This window comes from Camelus bactrianus, chromosome 5 (genome assembly GCF_048773025.1).
Source record: "Camelus bactrianus isolate YW-2024 breed Bactrian camel chromosome 5, ASM4877302v1, whole genome shotgun sequence".
Taxonomy (NCBI): domain Eukaryota; kingdom Metazoa; phylum Chordata; class Mammalia; order Artiodactyla; family Camelidae; genus Camelus; species Camelus bactrianus.
In genome coordinates, this window is record NC_133543.1 from 38,717,246 (window position 1) to 38,743,402 (window position 26,157).

Here is a 26,157-nt window from a genome sequence, read left to right on the forward strand (position 1 = left end):
AGAAGCACGAGCACTTCTAGACCACAGTGTTGCAACATACTATCATTGTGACCTGACTTTTGTCAGGGATGTAACTGTTGATTACTTCAGAATGAATATAAAATAATTAAAATGCCCAAGGTGAGGTAGGCACTTAGATCATGGATTAGTCATTTCTGAAAACTCAAGGATATTTTAGTATTAAATTTGATGGGCATTCTGTTAGAGTAAAAAAGCTTGATGGGCTTTAGAGAGCCTCACATTTTGTTATTTTGTGTCTTTCTCACTTTTTAAAATATTTACAAATTTCCATCATTCCACAGTAGTCCCAAGTCTCCAGGTTGACAGGAAGTTTGTGCCTCAGTCTTTACTAAGGTTTTGTTCACTCAGCCCCAGGTTTGGTTGAGATTCTAGAGGCTGATTGTGCAAGGATATTGGGATGGGAGTGCAATCTGGTCCTCAAGACGTTTGCTCAAATGAGTTACTGCTGAATCATTTTGCATTCTCGTCAGGATGCCCTTTCAGAGGTTCCACCTTCCAGCCATGTGACCGCCTGCTATTTTTATGCCCCATTTAGGGTAGAAGCACCTGCAAGCTTGGCTCTGGCCCACCTGCCAAGATACTGTACACAGCTCCAATCTGGTATTGTGTGGCTCCACCAGGAAGCCCCAGCAGCACTACTCCCTCCCCACATACACACACAACACACTTCTTCAAAATGGGAATTTTTCCCACCCATAGATAAAACCTTCACTCTTTTCTCCCTGTTCTACACATTTTGTTCTATACCCCAGTCATTATATTTGCTGTCTAAGACATTCTGTCTTTATCTACCCTCCTCGTGCTTATATCTATCATCGTTCCCTTTATTATTTTGCAACATAAAAATCAAAGAGACACTGGGGCTGTTTGTCTTTTCTTTGCCACATCCTTCTGGGGCAGTGAACGCAAAGTCCATTATCTTTTTAAAAGAAGGTAAAGGAAAGGGGACTATCAAGAGAAAAAAAAAAGTTTATCTTTCAAAAATACTTTGCTATAGTTTTTTTGTTTTTCTAATACTTCATTGCTCTGAGTTTAACTTACCAGTTTGATCAGTCTGTTACTGGGTTTCAGATGGCTTACAACCAGTTAAATGCACACATTTCTTCCTGCTTCTTGCTAAAATAAAGATACCTTTGCAGCTAGGAAATTTTGTAATTCATAAGTCATTCTCTACTGTAGTCTTCTCAACCTTTCCTTCCTCTCTGTGCTGCTGAGGCCAGAGATACACACACTTATCAGTAGTGGTGGCTTAGTAAACTGTCTGAAATCCTTTAATTTATTCCCTCTATTTTAACCTTGTTTATTCCCCACATTCTTCCATTTCTCAACTCTTTTCTCTTTCCTTGCAGCCCATATAGTATTGTGCTTTTGACTTATTTTTCAAAATAAAGCTTCAGTCTGACTGAAAATAAAATCTAGGTTCCCAACCCATTTAGAACTTGGAAATTGTTGTTTATATACTGAGCAAGGTTAAAGAATCAAATTAAGTTTATAATGTTAACAAAAAAGCTGTAAAGAGTAAACACTCTAAAGTTGATTCATGTCAAAAGTGCATGGTGTGGAAAGAAAGGAATCACTTTGTACTAAGTAATAGGAGGCAGCAAGTTGTGATTCACAAAGTTAAATGAAGAACGTCAGGACATTTACCAGTGAAGAGTTTGAACCATTTTTTCCTATAGTTGAATTTTGTGAATCAAAGTTACATCCTTAAGCTGAATTTGTACTCTTTTTTTCACATAGGAAATTAAAACTGAATTAAAATATTTGATATGACTTCTAGTTGTTCTTAGTATTTTACACTTCCACATGGGTTCACTTCTACTAAACTCACATACCTTATATCAGTTATGTATAATTTAGAATATCAGAAATACATACGATCTTCTGAAGGTGATCTCCTGGTTTAATTTAAATTGATTTAGAGTTAATAATTCAGATTTCCCCTCTCTTTTCCCATTAAGGATTCTGGACTCTACTCATAATATCCTTAACTGCCGGATTCTCCTGCTGCAGCTTTTCTTGGACAGTGACTTATTTTGATTCTTTTGAACCAGGAATGTTTCCTCCTACTCCTCTTTCACCTGCTAGGTTCAAGTAAGTATTCCTGTTCTTGTTTCTTTTTCAACCCATTCCAACTCTGTTGAAAATACTAAAATAGAAACAAGAGGCTGCTTATTTGTAGGATAATATGTTGAGGCCCCAGTCTTTAATCTATACAATACAGATGACTCAAGGTTTTCAGCTTGTCTCAGCCATTAGATAAGTAGAGAAGAGTATTTTAATCTCCCATACATAGATAATGGAGTGGGTTTTTAAAAAAATTAAATTCCAGAAATGATCTAAAAAGAAATTTTAATGGCTATTTGTCCTTTTGGGATGGGATTTTATTTAAAATAGTTTATGAAGGCTCATTTAATACTAGTAATGTGAAAGTTTTACAAGATTCATGCATAAGTAGTCAGATTTATAATAACCTAATAATTGGATTAAACTTTTCCTCAGATTTAAACTATGTGTAGTAATTAGCAACGATGTATGGCATCCAATTTATATGTCTAGACCAGATTACATACATTTCATAGTGGAACAGTATTAAATTCCTTTGGTCTGTATTTTCTGTTTCATAGAATTCTAGAAAATTCAGTAGTCCGTATTCTAATCTAGTCTATTTATGTTGGGAAGGCTCCGGTTTTAAATATAAATTTCCGAATAACAGCATCTAAGACCTCTAGTGTATTCTACAATCTGAGGGTGGAGGGAGGGGGGAAAAGACGAAGAGTAGAAAATAAATTCTGTTAATGATATGTGTGTTATCAGAGTATTATAATTGTTATTGTTGTTACTACTGCCAGCTCCAGCCCTCCCCATGGACAACTTGTAGGTATCAAGTAAGAAAATCCATTTGAGGGACTCTGTAAATAAGTTTAATACTGATGATAGTTATTAATAATCATTGTTACTCCTGGCCTTCATCATTAGTAAACTGATTTTTCTGTCTTATAAAGATATCTTTAAAAATTTTGGCTTCACTTCAGATGAAATGTGTATATGTATTTTAAATGTCTTAATCCCTATCTGTATATGTAGTGTAAATCATGTACTTGCCAATAAATGTTTTGTGTATGTATTTGAGTAGATAATGATTAATTAATAATCTAAATTGACTAAGTTATACCTAATAGTGCTGTACCATCCCATAGTTTACATGGGTACTGTTCAGTTGGAAAGTTAATTTTGCTAAGTGTTCAGATACATATTTTATTGCTGCTCATTGACATCAGTTACTTTAACAAGGCGTGTGAGTCTAATATAGATGATACAATGAGAGAGACTCCTTTTGTAAGTCACAAACTTTACTTTTTTTCTTATTTATGTCCCTCTTTTCCTCAAATTCTAGTCCCGCATTTACAGGTATTCAGTAGATCTTGCAACTTGGATTTCAGAGAGTACCTGGCACTTAAAATTATTAAAACTCCAGTCTTTCTTAAAGACATAAGTATCTACCCACTTATCAAGACTTGAAACCCCTTTTCACTGTATAGTTCAGCCTTTCACCAAGTCCAGTCATTCTTGCCTTTTGAAACATTATTGGAATACTTAGTCTTAGCACCCACAGTGTTTTTGCCCTATTTAAGTCAGTGTACTTGACTAATTAGTCTCTACTCCAAGGTCTCGCTCTTCTAATTCATCCTGTATATTATTACCTTTCTAAAAGCAGATGTTAGTCACACCCCTCCCTTGTTTAAAAGTCTTCAGTGGCTTTCCCATTGCCTTCAAAATAAAGTCTGACTTCCAAATACAGCATAATAATTCTTCCCCAAGGGACTGTACTTTACTTTTCCAACTTTATATTCAGCTTATTTCTCCAGTGCACCCTCTCTTGTAGCTATGTAGCAAATTACCCTGACATCCCCCAAGTAAACTGTACTTTTGAGATGCCATGACTTTACTCTTGGTGTTCTCTCTTCCTGGAATGTCATTTTCCCTCTCAGCTTCTCTTCCACCAGAATTCATAAACCTCATACATTAGAAGCTTTTGGAGTTAGAGAAAAGCATTTCTTTGTTTCCTTAAAGATCTGGAATTCTGAGGGCATTTAGCTAATTTCTCAAAAAATATCATTGCATTTTTTTATTAAACTAGAACGAGTAGTGATGGACCTCATTTTTCAATGTCTTTATTAGTCATTCAATTTTAATATGAGTTGGTGTCATATCAGAGACTTCGATTACATATTTGTTAATACAGCCCTAAAAATAAGTTTTGAAATATGTATATTGTATGTGTGTATGTGTTTGAATTCCTTTCAGTATGTAAGTGGGGATAAATTAATTTTATGTATGATAAATCAGCTATTAAATAGCTCATGGGAGTCAGACTGTTACTAAAAATTATCATATGTTTAACAGAAGCACAGTCCAAAAAATACATGTAATAAATATAGTGATATTTGATCACATTATGAACAGACCCCCAAAAAACATACACTGTAATGATAATTGTGGAATTGTTTTATGTTGAGAACCCTGCCCTCTAGTGCTTGTAGAAAATAATGCAGTTACTTCAGAAATGGCAGAATAAGTAGATTCTCTGTATCACCAGTAGAGTGAGTGCTTGTACAGGGAAACAACTTTGCTACCTTTTGAGAAAGTTGAAATCTTCAGACGTTATCTTCTTAGAAATCAGATTGATATATTTTATTATTTTGCAGCATCATACTTTTATAAAAGTATCTTTGTAACTAACGTGTTCTTTTATTACCTAAAATAGTGATGTTAATGTAAATATTTTCTCTGACTATATAAAAATGATACAGGTTCTTTGCTGAAAATTTAAAAAGCAAAAAGAAAATAATGGAAAAAACTCATGATTAGAGAAGGTGACTGCCAACATTTTAATGTATGTCTTCCCATTCTTTGCATATTTTGAAAAAATGAAAATTTTTGTCACAGTATACTTTATTTAACATTTTTATTGGAACATTTTCTATTTAGTATTTCTTTGAAATTTTCAATGTTTTAAGTGCACTTTAAAGAGTAGTCATGATATACGTCAATTTAATTTTTAAAGGAAATCTAATATAAATAATAGCTAGGGTCTAAGATAATTTATTAAACAGAGGTCTCCTTAACTAATTAGAAACTAAAGAAAGGTAAGCTAATTAAGACATCATAAAATGAAGAGACTTTTCTCTTTATTTTTTCTTAGATTAAGATTATTATTAAAAATACTCTCCAACTCCATGAATATCATGTGTGAAGAAAGTAATCAAGTCTAATTGGTTTATTAAAAAGCAGTCTTTTGCTCTCCTTTGCAGATTTTAAACATATAGGCTTTTTGTTTGTTTGTTTTTAAACTAGTAGAATTGGAAAAAAATTGAGATGACTGTGTTTACTATGGCTGTAAATTAGTTGTACTCCCCTAGAAACATGAACTCCTCAAGGGAAGAAAATAATAATCCTTATTGATATGTAGTAAATACTAGATGAGACATTTAATGAAATCAGCAATTTGGATCAAGAATTCATGAGAGGAGTTAAGAAATAAAACCCTTATATTCATTAAAATTTTTTTCAGAATTACTCTTCCATGTTTGTTAGATATTATCTTAGTTCAGGCTGCTGTAACAAATTACCATAAACTGGGTGGCTTATAAACAACAAATTTATTTCTCACAGTTCTGGAGACTGGAAGTCTGAAATTAGGGTGCCAACATGGTCAGTTTCTGGTGAGGCCCATCTTCTGGGTTGCAGATGGCCTCCTCGTTATATCCTCACAAGACAGAGAGCAGAGAGGGGAAGCAAGCTCTTTGTGACTCTTACAAGAGCACTAATCCCATTCATGAGGGCTTCACTCTCATGACTTCATCTAATCCTAATTACCTCCTAAAGACCCTACCTCATAATACCATCACATTGGGAGGGTAAGGTTTTGACATGAATTTGGGGGTAAGGAGATGGACGCAAACATAATCCAGAAAGATATAGCTTAGAAACTTTCACTTTTACATACACACAAGCCCTTTATGAAATACAAGATAGTTAAAGAACTTTATGATATATTTTCAGTCAGATACTTAATGGGCTTCAAAAGACATGTTTTTAAGAAAGATGGTTGTCATGCTGACTTTGCAAACTTTGCTGAGTTAAAAGGTATATGCAATGTCACACACGCAAACCTGTATTAGGAGTATTAGGAAGCAGACTCTGTGGAAAAGAAAATTTGGATCAATAGTACTTTTAAATTATCTTCTTAGTTGTTTCTGAAAATCTGTGAAAGTGTTAGAGAACAAGAGGCAGATGCAGTTAACTTTAGATTCCTTAGGGTAGTATCTATGTAGGTATTGGCCACTTCTTGCTACTTTATAATTCATTATCCTGCTCTTCTCCACTACCTAATCAACATTTTTAGTTCCCTCCTCATTACTTTCCTCTGTTCATACATTGGGTTTTGTCAGTGATTTCCAAGTAGGCAAATATAACAGTGTGTATGTAATCAATATTTAACATTATGGTGATCTGCTTCAATTATAGTTTCTAGGAGTTAATGCGTCTAACTGTGTGACCTACCCATGCAGAGATACTGCATTCAGAGAGAACTCAAAGCTTGAAAGAATCTTCAGATTCTTTGTAGGCTGGACTGATGGCAGCACCAGAACTTTTATCTAAGTCCTCCTGATTGGGGAGGAAGTTAGATTTGGATAGGAGACGTGCCTGGAAGTTGTGTTTTTCCTAACAAGTACACCTTTTTAATGAATATTCTAGGGTTACTGGAAATGTCTTAGATGTTCCTAGTAAAGATTATAGGAGAACTAAGTCTGCTAAGTCACCCTTGGGGTTTTCATTAGTCTAGGTCCAACATTTTTTTTTTAACAAATGAAGAAACTGGGTCCCAAGGAATTTAAGTACCTTGCACAAAGTCAAATAATTTGCACTTAGCATACCTAGTGCCTGGCCTTTTGTTTTTGTTTGTCATACTAGCTAGCTCATCTCCTTTTCATTATGAAATGAATCAACAGGAAAAATTTCTCTGATTGAAACAGCATCATTTTATTGACAGAGGCACTCACTGTGAGCTTTTGCTGTCTGGCATTTTTGCCCATGCAGTATTGCTAAATCCAATTAAAATCTGTTCTTAAAATTTTACTCTTTGTTCCCTCGTTCATCGTTTTCTCCCAGAAACAATTCTCCACTTTAGAATGACCTCTACATTTCACATTACGTGTGCACAACCCCCATCTAGTGGTGCAGTGATGTAGCTGCAGGTTTAGAGGTAGCATGCTAAAAACAAAAACCATTCAATGATTATAATAGGTCTCAGCGAGGATAAAATTGTTACTTTAATGTCTAAAAATAAACTTAGTGGGGAAATGATAATGTATGTGATGGATCTCACAAGAAGCAGGGTGTAGACAGCTCATTTGTAATAAAGAGTCAAAATATTCAGTAACAATGGTATGAAAATGAGTGAAACAAGTGATTAAATTTGTCTACCTAATAGTGCTTTTACATAGAGGCAAAGGTCACGGGCAAATATATTTCTTTTAAGGGCCAGTAGTCTTAAAGAAGTTAAGGGTATTCATTACAATTGCTAGTGATAATTACAAAAGTCTTACTCCTGGTGTGATTTTATTTGATCTTATTTAGATCAAAGTTCAGATTTAACAGCATGTACTCCTATAACATTCAAGCCAAGAAGTTAACTTTGTAGAGATAGGAAATTGTGCTGGAAATACCCACAGAGACTTTATTTCCAAGGAGGAAAAAAACCAATGCTTGTAGCTAAAGTTATTAAGGATATAACAAGCAGTATTTATTAAAAGAAAAAATAGACATCATTTTAAGTTTCCATAGATAGTTTTTAAACAAGACCTAAACCCTCAGAATTATTCAGCAGGTACCATTTTGAATTGTCAGAAATCAAGCAAAATAATAATACTTTTATTATAACTCTACTCAGTCAGAGTTAGTATTTGTACTTCAGGTGCCTCTCAAATGGTCACATCTGTGCATTTCCTAAGATGAGGCAGATTGGAAGGCACAATTGGGTGCTCATTTTATAGATATAAGGGCATATATTTACTATTTTATATTGTTAGAAACGTTTGAAGTTTAGTATTTGCTTTTAAATGTATTATTGGTTGTATTTATGGCTTATTTGATGTGGGGCTCGTGGTCAAAATGCAGGACAACTTTATAATTATTGGTGTTATGTCATGATTTTTAGGAATGTGCCAAGGTAAAGAGGAACTTCTTCTTTTCACTAAAGCCTGCCTAAACTATAATCCATAGAATTTGGGTGGCAATCTGTAGTATTTCATAGTTAATATACAAACCAGGGACTCTGCTACCTTCCTGATGCTGTTGGTCTTTTTGTTTGGATCATTCTGAGTTATTCATCTTCCTATTTCTTCTTCCAACCACAGATGGTATTTGATAAATATCAGGACACACTGTGTCAACAAATACATGCTTTTAGTTCAATTTAAATTTATTTCTACACAGCTTTTTAAAAAATTATATTGCCTTAAAGTGCCATTTGGTATTTGCAAAATAAATTAGACGTAAAAAAGAAAAGGGAACAGTTGATTTTCATTTGAATTGCTTTCTGGTAAATTGGATTTAGTAACTATTTTACAAACTAAAAATTAACACATGTGATCTAATACTCTGCATGTGTTATTTCCTGTGTAAAATTGTGAATGTGTAATTGGATGCTGACATATCTAAATCTCCATTACATTTGTGTGTGAATGTGTGTTTGTTGTTACTATTACTGTAGGAGGGAGGCATACAGTGAATAGAATACTTAATCCTGGAAGATTCCCGATTTTGAATTGGCATTGCTGTAATATAATATTCTTTTTCTATTCCACATTAAGTTTATTTTTCTTTGTTATTGAAGGGTTTTCTCTAAGTTCTTGTTCTTATTGACGTTCAAGGCTTTAGCTCTTGGGGTTTAAGAAGATACTGTGCAAACAGAATAGTAAAATTACAATAGAAAAGAAGTTACGAGGTTTTTTTTTTTTTTAATTTTTTTGAGGGGGAGGTGATTAGGTTGGTTGGTTGGTTGGTTTATTTATTTACTTACTTATTTATTAATGGAGGTGCTGGGGATTGAACCCAGGACCTGTACATGCCAGGCACGCACTCTACCACTGAGCTATATGAGTTGTTAACTTGGACAGTAATAGAAGTCTGGAAGGTCAAGACCTTCTTGGGTGATTTAGTATTTGAATTAGAAGTTTCTTTTCCAAGCATGCTAGATTTAACATTGAACACAATAAATTGATACTATGACTCTTTCATACAGATTTTGGAGAGCTGCCTCTTTGTCAAATCACATTCTTTATTGCCATGGACTGATGAAACAGATGTCAGATGGCTAATTGCAGTAGGAAAGAAAAGCTACTGACAAAAGAGATCAAGAACTTGGCCTTTATATTTGAGTATCATAAAGTTTCATTATCTAGGGACTTTTGGGAGCTATCATTTGTAATGCTGTCACTATTAATGGCACTGCACTGTGGCTGTGAAGTAAAGGGTTAAAATATATGCATGTCTTACTAAATATATTCCATTACAGATCTGAATGGAGACTTAGATGTAACAAAATCCTGTAAGAGATCATATTAAATATTCTTGATTTTTGTTACTTTCATAAAGTAATATAGCTAGTGAGTGTTTGCTTTGCACTTGTTTACCATGGCCTTTGCTTCTGCTATTTACAATGTGTTATGTATGGGCTGCTGAAAAGACAAAGGTATCCGTATGCACAGAACAGCACTGATAAGAAAATACCTAAGAGGTAGCAGTTGGCAGTGTTTAACTTGGAACCCTTTCTGTGTGTTCAACAGTCTTCATAAATTATGAATCAGCCTGCTATATTAAAAAAAGGGCTTATAAATCAGAAGAGGTGGCTTCCAAATCTGGACTTCACCGTATGCTAGCAGAACCTTTGAGCAGGTCATTCACTTAGTGTTTCTGAGCCTTAATTTCCTCCTCTCCAAAATGAGGTAAAAACAGTATCTACCCTCAGGTAGTAAGTTTACTAGTTAAAGCAACACATATATCAGATGATAAAGCAGATATAGTAGTCCCAGAACTTTCCTTTCCTTAATTGAGATGTTTTTTAAGCTGGATGTCTGACTATGGCCTACCACTGCTTGCCAACTGTCTTTTCTTGAGTAATTATTAATTTATCATGAGATTTTTATCCTTTCTATTTTTTCCCCCTTTCTATCCTTTAAATGTTAAGATGCTCTTTTATGAAATAATGCTGACAGTAGATGGTAGTGGTTTTCAAACTTTGTTCTTGGTAAAACAAAAGTTTGGCAACTTTGGTGTCAGTTACTCTCTTTAAAAAAAAAAAAAAAAAAAAGATTGTTTTTTTTACCAACTCATGAAGTCTAAAGGCTTGGGAATCCCATTTTTCTTGCACTTTTTTTTTTTTTTTTTACTTTTTGGCCTAACTTTCTAATGAATAAGGACTTTGTCTTTGTCTAATAACCAAGAGAGTGCCCAGGACAGATGTCCTCAGGCATTTTTCTGCCTTGATATAATGGTGAATAAAGTTAACATGTCTTCAATTTGCAGCCAAGTAGATTGCTATATATAAGTAGATTATAGGTTAATAAGCAGTTTTGTCCAGCCAGATACATCTTTATTTCTCTCTGACTGTACAATAAGATATCTTAAATGTATTCATTTGTAAATCCATGTTAAAGAACTTCGCTTATTTTTAGGATCTTTCAGGGCCTGTAGGTCATTATGTTAGTTAATATCACACCAGCAAAGCATGGGGTTGTGAAAACTTCTAGTTGGTATAATTTTAGATGAAGGACATTAGTGCATATATGAAGGCATAATTATTACTGAATTAAGATCCAGAAGGGATTAAAGAGATCATAAAGACTATACTTAAGTTTTGGAAGCAGAAGTTGGACCAGAGAAGTTGGCAGTATAGCTACGAAACTAAATATAGTGCTAAGGAGAATAAGTCTTGTCAAAAAAAGAGGAAACCCTTTAAGTTAAATCTTTGTATTCTATTGTAGCATGGTTTATTTACTATTGTGTAGATTAATAAATCAACTTGCTTCGTTAAGATGATGGATACTTCATAATTGATACTTACTCATGTACATCATTAGACTCATTACGGGGCTAATGAAGCAGTGGAGCAAATGCTCAAAATGTTCACCACAGCTTCTGTGTTTTTTTTTAAAGAATGATACATTACAGCTCAATGTTATGTATATACGTTTTACTTTTTTCCTTACCTTTTACATCTTTTAAGTAAATGTTTATCCAGATCTTTACCTCAGATTTATCATGAAACCTTGAAGTCAGTACAATCATTTCTAATGACTTTATATTTTAATAGCATTTTCTATTTTTAATAATAATTGAGAAATGTATTTGCTAGGACAGTGACTGATTTAAAATTTCCCCTTATTGATTTTTTTATGATTATAGAATTAATACATACAGCACAGAATTATATAACTTAGAAAGTTAAAAGTTGCAAAACTTTATTTTAAATAACCCCACCCAAATATATCTATACCTTAAAATCTGGTAAACTAGCTAATATGATGGTTTTAGTCTTACTCTCTGGCATTTCACTCTAAAAATATTTTGCTGTATTTTATCCTAATAGGCTACTTTGAAATACAAATGTATATATACATACACACTTACACAATACATCCAATGCGTAACCACTATCCTAGCAAGGTAAATATATACACAAAGAAGGCAGAGAGAAAAATGGGAGAATTTTTTTTCTCCTATATATTCTTTTATCTGATTACTTATTTGAGTTATCTGTCATAAAAATTTTTAAAGAAGTTGTAAAATCTGTTTAGGAACTTGATGATACAGTGAAACGAGTTTTATAAGTGTTCATTAAACCTATACATTTTTTTCTTTGAAACTACAGTAACTTTGAAGCTTTCACATAGAAAGCAACTGGGATCGATTTCTGAAGTAATGATCTCCTGGGAAATCTCATTGCTAATTTGTATATTTCCAAATAGTGAACATCAGTACTTATTTGAGGCTTTTGGAATCACCAGAAGACCTAGCTGAAGATGGAGATTCTAATTCAGTATGTCTAGGGTGGGGTCTGAGATTCTGAATTTCTAAGAAATTCCTAGGCAACGCCAATATATTGCTGATGTATGGATTACACTTAGTATAGGAAGGCTTCAGTATAAAAGTTGGCAACATTTTATGTGAAGGGCCAAGTGGTAGATGTTTTTGACTTTCTGGGCCGTATAGTCCATGTTACAACTCTTCAGCTCTGCCACGTAGCACCAAAGCACCCATAGACAATATGTAGAGGAATGAGTGAGGCAATGCTCGAGTAAAAAGAAATAGGTAGCAGGACCGATGTACCCTAGTTTGCCAACCCCTTCTTTAGGAGACCACTCTGAACTTAGATACTGCTTACAAAAGATTTCTAATTTTTGGTAAAAAAAAAAAACAGATACATGTGTGTGTGATTTTATATATATATAATATAATACGTATTTTTTATATGGAGTGGGCTTGTCTATTCAGATAGTTGCATTCTAATTGGTTAGTATTATGGTCTTAAGGATATGACACACATTTCTAAAAATTGCATTTTACACTAATATACTAATTTATAATAATTACTTCACATCTAAATGATAAACATTAACTTTTACCAAATATCTGAGTTTTAATGGATGAATGGTGATGAGAAAGTAGTAATGAAAGGTGAGCTAAAGATTATTTGAACAAGCAGGAAAGCTTACAACTTAAGCTGTAAGATGTTTAAAATTATAACAAAGTAAGTTATAAAACCCATTGTGTTTATTTTACTCACTTCTTCTTTTAGATTCTGAGTCTTCAGGCTACTTCCTTGCCAAGTATGGGAAGTGTTTTTCAGGGTTAAGAAATAGACTAGGAGATATAAGGTAGTGGTAAGAAAAATAATTTTAATTGAAATGTAAAAATAGGAAAGCCAGAGTAATAAGTAAATCAAACTTTGTTAGAAGTGATTGAAACCCTGAGGAAAACTAGCTTCTTTTTAACCAGGACTTGTACAGAGAAGTATGAAGTGCCTGTCCTGTAAAATTGTTAAGTTACAGGGGTCAAAGAAAGATCAAATAGAGAATCTGGAGCAAAGCTAGTGAAATGTCAAACTGGCAGAAGACCTTAAATTCATTCCAAAATAGACCAAGGGCTGCGCTGTGGTATTCCATATAAAAAGATAGTGAGGCAGAGGCGAATCATCCAAACTAAGATTTGAATAACTAGAGTTCACGACTTTCATAGTCTAAACTAGACTCTTATTAGCTAGCACTATCCGTCTGTCCATCCGTTCATTCATCTTGCATCCCTTTCCCTTTTTTTTCTGTAGTTATTCCAGATCTTCACATACACTTTAGTTTTCAGTGGACCACTTACAGTTTCGTGAAGTTATTATGAGGGAACTTCCTGCTTCTTCCAAACTTAATTTACATCCACATTCATCATTCCACTCCACTCATTCCTATTCCCTCAAAGGATGAAGTGTTGTTCTCCCTGCCCAAATCTAATTTTACTTCCTGTGCTTTAGATCCCCCACCCCCAGTTCCCTTTTTTATATATCTTCAATCTTTCCCTTTATATCCAGCATTCTTGTTAGGGTATTTGTTAAACATTCAAGTTTCTCCTGTGTTGGAGAAAAAATCCTCATGCCAGAATCTTTCCAAAGGTAAGTATCTTGGAAGACTAGAGAAGAGATAGTCCCAGTATCCATGGTGACTGTAGTTGCTATCACAGGTGTCATATAGTCACTCCTGCACTAAAATTTTTCTCCTTGAGTTGACTGCAAACCTCTTAATTATAGCATATAACATTCATTTTTAATCCATTATTTGAAATGGCTTTCATTCCTTTTTTTTTTTTTTTTTACATTGAAGTATAGTTGATTTACGGTGTTGTGTGTTTCTGGTGTACAGCAAAGTGACTCAGTTATATATTCTTTTTCATTACAGGTTATTAAAAGATACTGAAAATAGTTCCCTGTGCAATACAGTAGGACCTTGTTGTTTATCTATTTTATATATAGTAATTAGTATCTGCTAACCCCAAATTCCTGATTTATCCCCCACTTTCCCTTTTAGTAACTATTAGTTTCTCTTCTAAGTATGTGAGTCTGTTTCTGTATTGTAAATAAGTTCATTTGTGTCGTTTTTTTAGATTCCACATGTAAGTGATATCAGTGATACTTGCCTTTCTCTTTCTGACATCACTTAGTATGATCATCTCTAGATCCATTGATGTTGCTGCAAATGGCATTATTTCATTCTTTAATGCCTGAGTAGTAGTCCGTTATATATATATACCACAACTTCTTTATCCATTCATCTGTTGATGGACATTTAGGTCGCTTCCATGTCTTGGCTGTTGTAAATAGTGCTGCTGTGAACATTGAGAGGGCATGTATCTTTTTGAATTAGTTTCCTCTGGATATATGCCCAGGAGTGGGATTGCTGGATCATATGGTAAGTCTGTTTTTATTTTTTTAAGGAACCTCTATACTGTTTTCCTTAGTGGCTGCACCAAATTAACATTCTCACTAACAGTGCCCTTTTCTCTATACCCTCTCTAGCATTTATCATTTGTGGATTCTTATCATTCCTTTTCAAAATGCTTTTCTTTTTTAATTTCAGTGACACCATTCCCTCCTGGTTTTTTTGTTTTTTTCTTTCCTAGCTTTCTCATTACTGCTTCCCATTTGTAGAATCCCTTTTCTTCAGCTACTACTCTGAGAAGTAGAGGTCTGGCTAAAGACTTCTGAGTCCATCTAACCTATCTTGAGCCTCTCTCTTGAGAACCTCACTTTTGGTTTTTCTTATTGCTTGCTGGGAGTTTTACTTTAGTGTTCTACAGGTGTTTCTAGTTTGGCATATGTAAAATTGACTTCATTGTTTCCCCCTTCCCACCAACCCGTGTGTTCTCTGGGGTTCCCTGTCATGGTGAATGATATTTCATCCAGCCAGTAACTCAGGTGAGAAACCTGGCATCATCTTCAGTTCTTCCTCCTCCCTCAGTGACTAGCTGGTCAAGGACAAAATGGCTGACATTTGTTGTGTTTTTGATTGTGTGCTCAGTAAATGCGAGGCACTGCAACAAGTGCTTGTTAATATTATCTCATTTAGTCTTCACAGGAATGCTAAAGAGAGGAATTATTATTATTTTAAAAATGGAGAATTAGATTTTAAAGTAGTCCTGTAAATAGTGGAGCCATGTTTAAACCCCAGGAGAAGGAAAGTTAGCTTTCCAGGCTGCTCAGTCTCACCATACCACACTATTAACCACTTCCTGCATTATTCTCCGTATGTGTTCCTTCTGCACATATTGTTATTTGTTTAGAACTCTAAATTCCTCCGACTCAATTTTAGCTCAAATATTGATTCTTCTTTAAAATCTCTCCTTCTACAAGCCAAATGGCTCCTTTGTCTTCCAGGTAATGCTATCAAAAGAATTTTTAAAAATCTTTAACACTTAGCATACTATATCACTGGACACATCTTCAAAGGCAATACTGTTTCTTGCTTCTCTGTCCCCATATATAATGTCTGATATAGAGAATTCATTCTGTAAATTTTGGTGAAGTAAAATAATGGAAAGAGAATTGAAAAAATGATAAAATAAAGGACTTCAGAGTATAAAGTAAGGGGTGATGTAATGTATGTTTTTTTCCCTTAATGAGAGACATGGCATTTCCTCAGGGAGGAAAGCTTACTTTTTGAAATTCTAACCCTTTGTTGTTAAATAATACTGGTAAAGTTGATGGAAATACACACAATTTCATCCTCTAGCAATTTCTAATAAGTAATTTTTAGGACAAAAGAATATAAAAGCATCATTTATGTTTCTGAAAGAAACATAAAAGAAATGCTTTGTAAGTGATTGCAATATGGTATTTAGTATTTTCTTTCAGATTTTGGGTTTGGGTTAAGAACTTCTGATTCCAGATAAAGAACTGATAGTTACTCCAACCAATCTTCACACAACTTAATGTTCTTTAGGCATTAGAGATTTCTTGGCTAGGGATGGAATGATAAATAAAAGGTAGCTCAGATTTGTGAAGAGAGAATAGATTAGTACAAATTAGTTCATCCTGTCTCCTACTGAGCCAGTCAGACACAGGAACAAATAGCCAATTGGTTTTTATTGTAGACCCTTAATATAATTTCTTACTCTGGCAAGCAGAGAGCTTTCTGCTTAAAGCAAAGTCAGTTGGCAATGGTGTTACTGTATTAAATTGCAAGAAATCTGTCATAAAAGCATATCTGAAATGTGGGAATATATGTGAGGAAAAGGTGGTGTAGGAGTTAATATGGTATGGAAATAAATATTTCAAGAAAGAGTCTATGGTGTAGAGATTCAATTCAGAGTTAGCCTAGGACAGAGTAAAAACAATAAACAACATGAAACATAAAGAGAAATTTGCCTGAAACAGTCTCAAAAAAAGCAAAGATAGTTTAGTTGAAACTTTTGGCAGTGGCTTATTCAGTGCTTTAATTGTGGTTCAGAGTTAAGAGTATAGTCAACTTAACTTGCTAGAATCACTGAATTCATTGGAATCTTAAATTTCAAATGTATTCCATTCCTGGAAAATGAAAATAATTAAGGTATCATTCTTTTATGACTTATTCACTTAAAAGTTACAGTTAAATACCAATATAGATATATTGCTAGAAAGTATATTTGCAGGCTACAAAATCTAGATATAAATACTGGAAGTCTTAAGTTCACTAGTGAATTATAAAGGGAGAGGTGATTATAAACTTGTAGGAAGAGGGTAATACCAAGCAGAAACACACACATACATACACAGACCTATAATTTGTCAGTCTCTTTCTTCCATCCACCTCCTGGGTCTGCTTGTAAAATGTTATTGTTTTCCCCTCTGTTTTGGTTTTGGAATGGGTCTATGTTGAGGTGTTTTACTTAGAAGGAAGGGAGAAATAAAGTAGAACATCAAAAGAATTTTAAAAAATCCCATCTGTAGCTAAGCTTTTTTTTTTTTATACTAGATAGTGGCTAACATTTATTGATCATTTGTTATGTGCCAGACACCTGTGTCTCCTAACAGCTTTATAGGGGTAGGTTTTATTTTATTTTTATTTCCATTTTGGAAAATTGAGGCTCAGAGAGGTCAAACAATTCACATGCTGCCTGAGTCACATGTACATCTGATTCCTGCTTAAGTTTTGTAAGCTCCTTGAGGGCAGATACTGTATCTTATACTTCTCTTATATTCTCCATGGCACCTGGTACAGTGCTGAGCACAGAGTAGGTGCTCAATAAAAACTTGCTGAACGAAAAAAAATTTTTATTCCATTGATCTGTATATCTGTCTTTATGCCAGTAGCACACTGTTTGATTACTGTAGCTTTGTATTACATTTTGAAATTGGGAAGTGTGAGTGCTAATTTTGTTCTTTTTCATGATTGTTTTGGCTGTTTGAGGTCCCTTGTATTTCCATATGAATTGTAGGACCAGTTGGTTCATATCTGCAAAAAAAAAGCAGTTATAATTTTGAGGAATTGCGTTGAATCTATTAATCGATTCAGGGAATACTGCCACCTTAACAATAATTTTTTCAATTCCATGAATACAGGATGTCTGTTTACATCTCCAGTAAAGTTTTACGGTTATTTTCATGTGAGTCTTGCACATTATTATTAGTTGCATTTCTAAGATCTTGTAGTTTTCCTCTGATTTTACAAGGGGCCTTTTAGCATAAACTTCTTTTTTAATTGGCAAATGCTGCTATATAGAAAAGTTGTTGCTTTAATCAGGGATAAACAAACAGAACAAAAGAATAGACTAGAAAGCCCCAAAACAGACCCACACAAACATGCTTAAGTGATTTAGGACAAAAGCACCACAGTAATTCAGTAAGGGGGAAAAGATGGTCTTCTCAATAAATTGTGCTGAAACAAGTAGATATTCATAAGGAATAAAATGAGCCTAGGCCTCTACCTTACACCATATACAAAAATTAATTTGAGATGAGTTACAGACCTATATGTCAAAGGAAGAACGTTAAAACTTCTCTAGAAAATAGAATATCTTCATAACCTTGGAGTAGTCAAAGCCCACAAAAAAAGTACTATTTTTAAAAATTAACAAATTAGACTTTATTTAAATTAAGAACTTGTGTTCATCAAAAAATATCTTATTAAAAGAGTGAAAAGGAAAAGCCATAAACAGGAGAGATGATTATGACATGTTTCTGGCAAAGGATTTGTATATAGGGTGTGTAAGGAACTCTATAAACCAATAGAAAAATGAGCAAAAGACAAACAAAAACTTCAAAAAAGAGGACATCTGAATGAGTAGTAAATACATTAGTCATGAGAAAAATAAATGTTAAAACAACAACATAATCTGCAGGCCCATTAAAATTAAAAAGACATACTAAATGTTGGTGACAGTGTGGAGCAACTGAAACTCATACATTGCTGGTATAAGTGTAAAGCAGGCAGCTATTTAGGGAAATGTTTGGTGCTTTCTGCTAAAGCCACATTTACATCTAGCTTATAATCTAGCAATTTCACCCCTAGGGTTTTCCAAGAGAAATGAGTCCAGATGCCTACGACCCACCAGAGATGTGTACGTAGTATCATGTTTCTAGTATCTCTATTTATATGAGCACCAAGTTGGAAACAACCAAAATGCCCAATAGTGGAATGGATGAATAAATTTGTGTTTTTATACAACGAAGTACTAAACTGCAATATAGAAGAGCACACTGGTGCTACATACAACAACAGGGATGAATTTCACAGATACTACTGAGTGAAAGAATACAGGCACAGAAGAATATATGCTGTGTTATGCCATGTAGGTGTAGTTTCTACAGCAAGTGAAACCAGTCCTCATGATAGCAGACAGTATGGTGATTATCTAAGGATTTGGGGGAGGGAAGGTACATATTGACAGGGAAGAGGAACAAAGGAGCTTTGTGCAGTGCTAGAAATGTTCTATTTATGACCTGGATGGTAGCAGGTACATTAAGGGTGTGTACCATGATAAAGATTCATTGATCTGTATACTATGTTAAGCATTTACACTTTACTGTTTATACTTTAAAAAGTAAAATGCATACATTTAAAGAGAGATTGAGTAAAATAGGCACCATAGTCATTATTTTTCAATTCAAAACATGTTTTCTACAAGAAACAAAAAGTTTGACAAAGGGGAATCAAGATAACCCTCAGTTTTTTATAGCGCTTCAGAGATCACAAGTTAAGAGTCTTAGGAAGGAAAATCTGCCAGGGGTTCTCCGTATCTTTCTTAGGGAGGAAAATCATAGTGGGTATTTAAAAAGGAGCTTTAAGGCAAGTGATTCCACAAGGATTTTTAGTCCCTTGCCTGGCAGTACATGTGTGACAACCGCTGCAGTGTTCCTAGTGGGAGTATAGTGCATTTGAGATTGTAGAAAGACCAAGCATTTCTTCATTGCCACTAAAATTCTTTGTTTTGCCTGATTTGTAAGGGTCACTGAGCAGTTTGAGCTTGTATATCTCAGTAAAATTCAATCTTACCAACATTGTAGTTATTATAATTTTTTAAAGTTTAGTAAGTTGTACTTTGGGTTTTTTTCTGTTTTATGGGAGTGTGGGGTCACAAACTAGTAAAAGAGAGCACTTAACTCCTGTCCGTGATTAGCTATATTAGTATGAATTTAAATATTCTTGAGTCAGTAGTTTTTTGGTTTTGTTTTGTTTTTTTTTACAAGGGATGATAATGCTGATAAATTTAAAAATAAATTCCTGTTCACTAATAAATAAATTTGGGGGGAAATTAAAGGGTCAAAGCATTTAGTGTATCTATTTCACCGTATAGTTGGTAATACAGCTAGGTAGATTAACCCTCAATGGCACATGAGAATCACCTTTTTTCTTTTCTTCCTTTGGCTATGTGAATTTTATTCAGGAGCTCATAATCAAGTAGAAAATTGTCCAGAATCCCCATATTTTTTTTAAGCCTTGTAAGTAGTCATGGAGGTAACTCTTAACAGTGGCGGTTAACAGGAAAAGCTAGTTGTTTTGGGGGATAAGGACTTAGGCCAAAGTGGGCGGTTGACAATGATTAACATTAGGGGACATGGAGCACAGAGCTTTTGCTACCCTCCATCCCCCAGAATGCTTCTCATTTTCATTGGTTCTTGGGAGGCAGCGGGCACTAGGGGCAAACGAGAAGGTTTTATCATCATAAATACTTGGGCTTGAATCTTCATACTGCTTCTTGTTTGATGTGAGTTTTGGAGAAATTACTTTTCTTATAAGCCACAGTAAGATTATGTGTAAAGTGGAACTGATAGAATCTACTTCCTGTGTTTGTGTGGCAATTAACTAAAATCATGCGTATAAAGCACTAGCACAGAACAGGCATCAGAGGCATTATACTTCCTAGACCAGCACCCTGTTTTCCTGTATCAATTCTAGGTCTTATCTGAGCAAACATGATTTCACAGATTTTCTTAACTAATATGTCTCTTTAAAAAATGTGTTTTTGAAAATAATTATGACAGAGACATTGTGCTGTACACCAGAAATTGACACATTGTAACTATCTGTACTTCAATGTATAAAAATTTTTTAAATAAATAAAAATTTAAAAATAAAATAATTATTTTCTTTTCAGTATAAGGGAATATGCTGAACACATCACTAAGGTTGATTTATGTATTACACTGTTGTGTCTTTTATTGATAAGTTAACAAACTAGAAAAATTCATTATTTTCACTTTTCGTTGAGACAATAAAGAGAAGCATCTTAAACTAGTCCCAGGTGAGTAAGATTGGAGAGAATAAATAACTCCCATGGAACAGAACACAGGGCCAGCAGGAAGCATCAGGGTCTTCTGTAGTCTCGGGTGAATGTAGAGGGGTTGTATCTTCTTTACCCTCTGCCACTGATCTTACAGGAATAGAAGCATTATAATGAAGTGCTCTTCAAATGTAAATTCTGATCTCAGGACTTCCCTAGCTTTGATCTGTGCTTAGGAAAGAAGACAGGAGCCTGATGACCCTCTCAATCCAGGGCATAGACTTTGGGCTCTCACTGCTGCCAGCATGGTGCCTTTCTCTGTGTCCTCTGTTTGGATTGCTCCAGTGATAAGATTCTATTCTGCTGCTCACACCAGTTGGACACTACTCTCTTCTTTTTAGCATGACTCATCCTTATCAACATAAGCCAAGAGTATTACTGCAATATAGTTAGTAAAGAAAATGTAGTAAAGTAAAATTGCTGCAAGATAGAGGGAACAAATGTCAGGGAAAATCTGTACACATAAGCTAGTTGGCACTAATCATATGACAATGTCTGTGCTGATATTTAGGAACTCACTGAAAGCCACTTCGGTTAAGTAACCAGTTAGGTTGAGATCTGAAATACTTATGAAAGACATAATCTGATTTTATGTAAGACATGACTCTCATATGGAGAAGTGCTGTTTTTAGTGCCCAAAGGAAAAGTAGAATTCCTTTATGTAATCTAAACAATGGTACAAACAGGACAGTGACTTGAAATAATATGTATTTTAAGTAAATAAGAATAAGAAAGTAAGGAAACACAATGCTAATTAATGAAAGAACATGCTTGTTAATGTAATAAGATTTTAAACCTTAGAATTAGGTTGTGGTACACATATGTGACTGAAGCACAGTGAAGAAGTTAATAGGGATCCAACTGAGCACTTTGCTCTAAGTAATGACACTGAAAAATTATATTTGATAAACAGGACAGTTTTTGACTGAGAGCTTAGGATCTATTACTAGTCCTGCAGATAGATTTCCAGTATTCCTTTTTAACTTGTGTATTAATGTGTGAAAAACATTTGGGAAACATGTTTCCAAATTGTTAGCATTTTCAATAAAAACTGATGTTTTTGTTTTACCAAATTAACGTTTTTGCTTTTTCATTTGTTTCTTTTTCCCCTCTAGAAAAATGACCGGACATTCTTTCCACATGGGCTATAGCATGGCAATTTTGAACGGCATTGTAGCTGCTCTTACTGTAGCTTGGTGCCTCATGTAAACCCACACTGAAGCAATATTCTTGACAAAACTTAGTCTTGATTGCTTTGTAGTAACAGGGAAGATCATTGCCTACTCAGAAGACCAAGAAACCTGCTGTTCATTATATGGTTCAGATACCTGTCATGATGATGATGATGATGATGATGATGATGATGATGATTCATTATGGAGGACTTTTTGAGCATCATTGTAGAGCCTAGGCATTGGGAATATCTGAATATTAAGATTCAAGTAATTCTTAAAAGTGTAAGATGTTTACCTCATCTTTTTACTTTTGTGTGTGTTGTCCTTTTTGAGTTGTAGAAAACATTTTAGTAGAACTCAAACTCTAAAACTTGAATACAGGACAATGCTTGCCTTCCCATGTATATGTATATACTACATTTTTGCTGAGAAATACTGAAAGTATTGTTTAATTGAGATAGAAATATTTGTTATTTATTCATTGTATTAGGAAAGCAAACAATGCCTATTTGACATTTTATAGAAACTCCTTTTAAATCAGAATATTTAGTTTTTGATATAGAATCAATAGAAGGTGAATTTATATTTTTAATGGGGCATAATTCCTTATGTGTTTTTTTACATATTTTCCTACTATATGTTGAATTTGTATGTTTTTAAAATTGTTACATCTAGACAAATGTAAATGTTATTTTTTAGCTGGTACAAACAGTATCATTTTTAGTTAAGTATTTTGTCTTTTAAGAAAAGCACATTGGCCCGAGTTTAAAACTAAGTAAACTTATTTTTAATAAAAAATGACTGAAAAAAGTTTAATTATTTAAGCTATGAAAATATTGAGAAATTTGAAGATGTTCACTTTCCATTTTCACAATTCCAAGTATTTATCTTGGTGTATATATGGTTAATTCAACAGACTAATATTTTGCTTTTAATTAATATAAACCTTAAATTTCTATATTCAGAAATGCTTGAACTAGTTTGTTTTTATCTCCAAAATTTAGTCACCAAAATAGAAAAGGTATTTTGATACAATATGTGTACATGCATAATTTTTTCATATACAGTTCTGTAATTTTCCTGTTTAAATTTTCTGTAACTGCTGTTTTGTTATTATTTTCATTGTAATTAAGCCTTAATTGTTCCCATTTCCCTTCTAAATACCTGTTTAGAATAGTCACTTCAATTTTAGAAAGATGGACTATTTAAAATACTTTTTCCTGGTGATAGAAAAACCTACATTATGTTAGCATTGTGTAGCAAAACTGCTTATTCAGGCCAAATGAGAAATGAATATGTGCAGTGTGTTCCTGTTACCTACTAAGTGTTGTTACTGAGTAAATGATTTAATGATGTTTCTAAAGGTCTTAATTTTTTTTACTGTTCAAAAGCCTTTCCTCGGAAATACCAAATGCTGCTCCAGTTTAAATTATCTGAAGTGTTGAGATTAATATAGGAGGGGTTGTGTATGTAAGATATATACATATATATATACAAATCCCGTAGCTTAAGTATTCCTTCTAGAGTAGTTGTAATGAATCTGTTTTCACTCCCTGCCTTCCTCCTCTCCACCTCCTCCTTTCCCCCTAACCTTGACTATCAAGGGTGCTTCTATTGCAAAGGAATGTACAAGTATCAAAATCAGTTTTTCTTCTCTGTACCCCCACCAAGCCCCACCTACCTACCCGGTGTCAAATTTGGATAGTTTCTTCCAGATCTTTGTGTTTTATGACTAAGAAAAATATAGTAGACCCTTCGCATGTAAATATCTATAAGATATTATGAATACATAATATACATATAAATATATAATACTTCTGAAACTGTTTCTTTTGGTCTAGTACTTTTCTTTCTTGGGAAATAACTCTCCTCTCTCCAGTCTAACATAGGGTCCAAATATAAACTATCCTACTTCTTAGCAGAGTGATTGACAAAGGATAGGTACCTAACCAAAGATGGGCTCATCTTAGTTCCTCATCTTACCTGACCACAGTGACTGCAGCAGGAAGAGACATGACTTAAATTAGGCTAGTGTCTTCCCAAGATTTTTCAAGTTGAAATTAAGATAAATGAAGCTGGGAAGATACAAGCCCAGGAATTGCTGGCAGCCAGGGTTTAGACAACTCAGTAGAAAGGAGTAAGGCTGACATGGATACTGCTAATGACATTCCTCTAGTCCCTGAAGCCCAGAGGTGACCCTGTCATTCTTGAAATTTGGTTATATGGACCAATAAATCCTCCTTTGGCTTTGGTGTTCATATTGATTTTTGTTATTTCCAATAAAAGGAGTCAAGATGAGTTTGCCTAGCAGCTGGAATCCATCTCTTTATTATGATACTGACTCAGATTATCTCATCTATGTGTAGCTTAACAACAAACACATTTTTCAGAGTTTTGAAAGTTCAAGAACAGGGTGCCAGCATGGTTGGGTTCTAGTGAAGACCCTTTTCCTGGTTTACAGATAGCTGTCCTCTCATTGTATCCTCGGTGGGGAGAGATCTTAGAGGGATACTAATCCCAGCATGGGGGGCTTCACCCCCATGACCTAATTACCTTCCAAAGGCCCCATCTCTTCAAATACTATTACATTAGGGGTTAGAATTTCAACAAATTAATTTGGTGGGGCCTGGGGGCACAGACATGCAGACAGTAACAATATCTAATACCCAAAATGAGTTCTTTGAAAAGATAGACTTCTGGTAAAACAGATCTTAAAAGAGATTTTCCATTTCTGCCCATTTTCTTGATTATATCAGGGCCCTGTGTTGTAAGCAACAGCTACCATCTGACTACAGGAAAAGGAATTTATTGGAAGGATATACAGTGACTCTCTGAAGTGCTAGGCAGGAATCAAGAAAGCACTAGAAGGTCAAGGACGAAGAAGCAAAGGAGCAAAGGGACCGTGGGCTAGCAGGAACAGCCTGGTCAGGATGATATCACTAATCCTTCCTGTCGTTCTTGCAAGATCAGGTAAAGGTGTAGAGTCCTTGGAGAGATTGCCCAGCTGGCCAAGATTTAGTCATGTGCCTGCTCCTTTTGGCTTCTGTAATTGAAAGCAGCATCTGCAGTTCGGGCTGGGTGACTGGATATCAAGCAACCAAAAAATATATTCACTACAGTTCACTCTTGGCTGTTCGGTTTTACACATATACTGTTTCTTTCATACTGAGACTTCCAAGAGTAATTCATGCCTAACGATGCAGCTGTTGTTTACTACGTCCAAGGCCAGGACTTGGTTATATTCTTTCTTCTAGTTTTACCACATTCTCTAATTGATACTCTACAAAATTACACTAAATAGTCATTTTAATAAAAACAACAGGAAAGAGATGGAAATTTGTTAAAATATATGTTATAGATGACAGCAAGAACATACAGGTAGAAATTACTATCTTATTTAAGCTCCTGGTCATGAGCCCTTCCTTCCTTTTCATCTGTTCTTTCATCTTTGTTTTGGCTATTGCCTTGGCAAAGTAGGTTTCTTCCCTTATAGAGTGACCAAATTTATTTCTGACAGGTCTAAACTCTTGTTGGTTCTCTGCTACCATGTGTGGTAGTGCAAGAACACACTCCAGAGAATCTTCAGGTTTCCCTCTATAGTCTTCCCTGCTCGTATTGTGTGGCAGCAATTGTATTATAAGGGTAAAACAGCCCAACTAACTTAGAAACCTTTTGTGTGTGTGTAGCATAAAGAACCTAAAAATCATGTGACGGTTTGAACCTCCAATTCTGAACTAACTTTTTTTTGAGCTCCTTCCTTAAGTATGAAAATCTTTAAAAAACAGCAGAATCCAGCATTAGAGGAACAAAAGGCAAAAGATTTTTGAGTGTATAATTGGGTGTAATAGTGAAAGACCTCAGTTCTTGGACCTGTGTAATGTAGGAATAGGAGAAACAGCATCAAAAGTCAGTTGTTTGATAAAAATACAGAGTACATCCTGAAAAAAATCCCATTTTAAATCTCAGCTGGCTTCATTCATAACTAAGTCCTCAGTAGATTATTCCAGTGTTCTGGATATAGCAGCTGATACGAGATAGGTTAACAAAACAAGAATTAAGTACATTGACCTCTTCGGTGTAGTAAATTTTTTGG

The 26,157-nt window shown here is 34.4% G+C and overlaps 1 protein-coding gene across 3 annotated transcripts in view; it reads left to right on the forward strand.

Annotated features, from left to right (window-relative positions):
• The window catches only part of ARL6IP6 (ARF like GTPase 6 interacting protein 6), a 35,512-nt gene extending 12,085 nt beyond the window's left edge, over nucleotides 1-23,427 (forward strand). For all 3 annotated transcript variants that reach the window (XM_074363671.1, XM_074363672.1, XM_010967873.3), the window contains 2 exons: nucleotides 1,983-2,115; nucleotides 22,005-23,427. In XM_074363671.1, coding sequence (XP_074219772.1) covers nucleotides 1,983-2,115; nucleotides 22,005-22,098 — 227 coding nt within the window. In that variant the 3' untranslated portion in view covers nucleotides 22,099-23,427. The remainder of the gene's footprint in view (nucleotides 1-1,982; nucleotides 2,116-22,004) is intronic.
• Nucleotides 23,428-26,157: the final 2,730 nt, after the last annotated feature.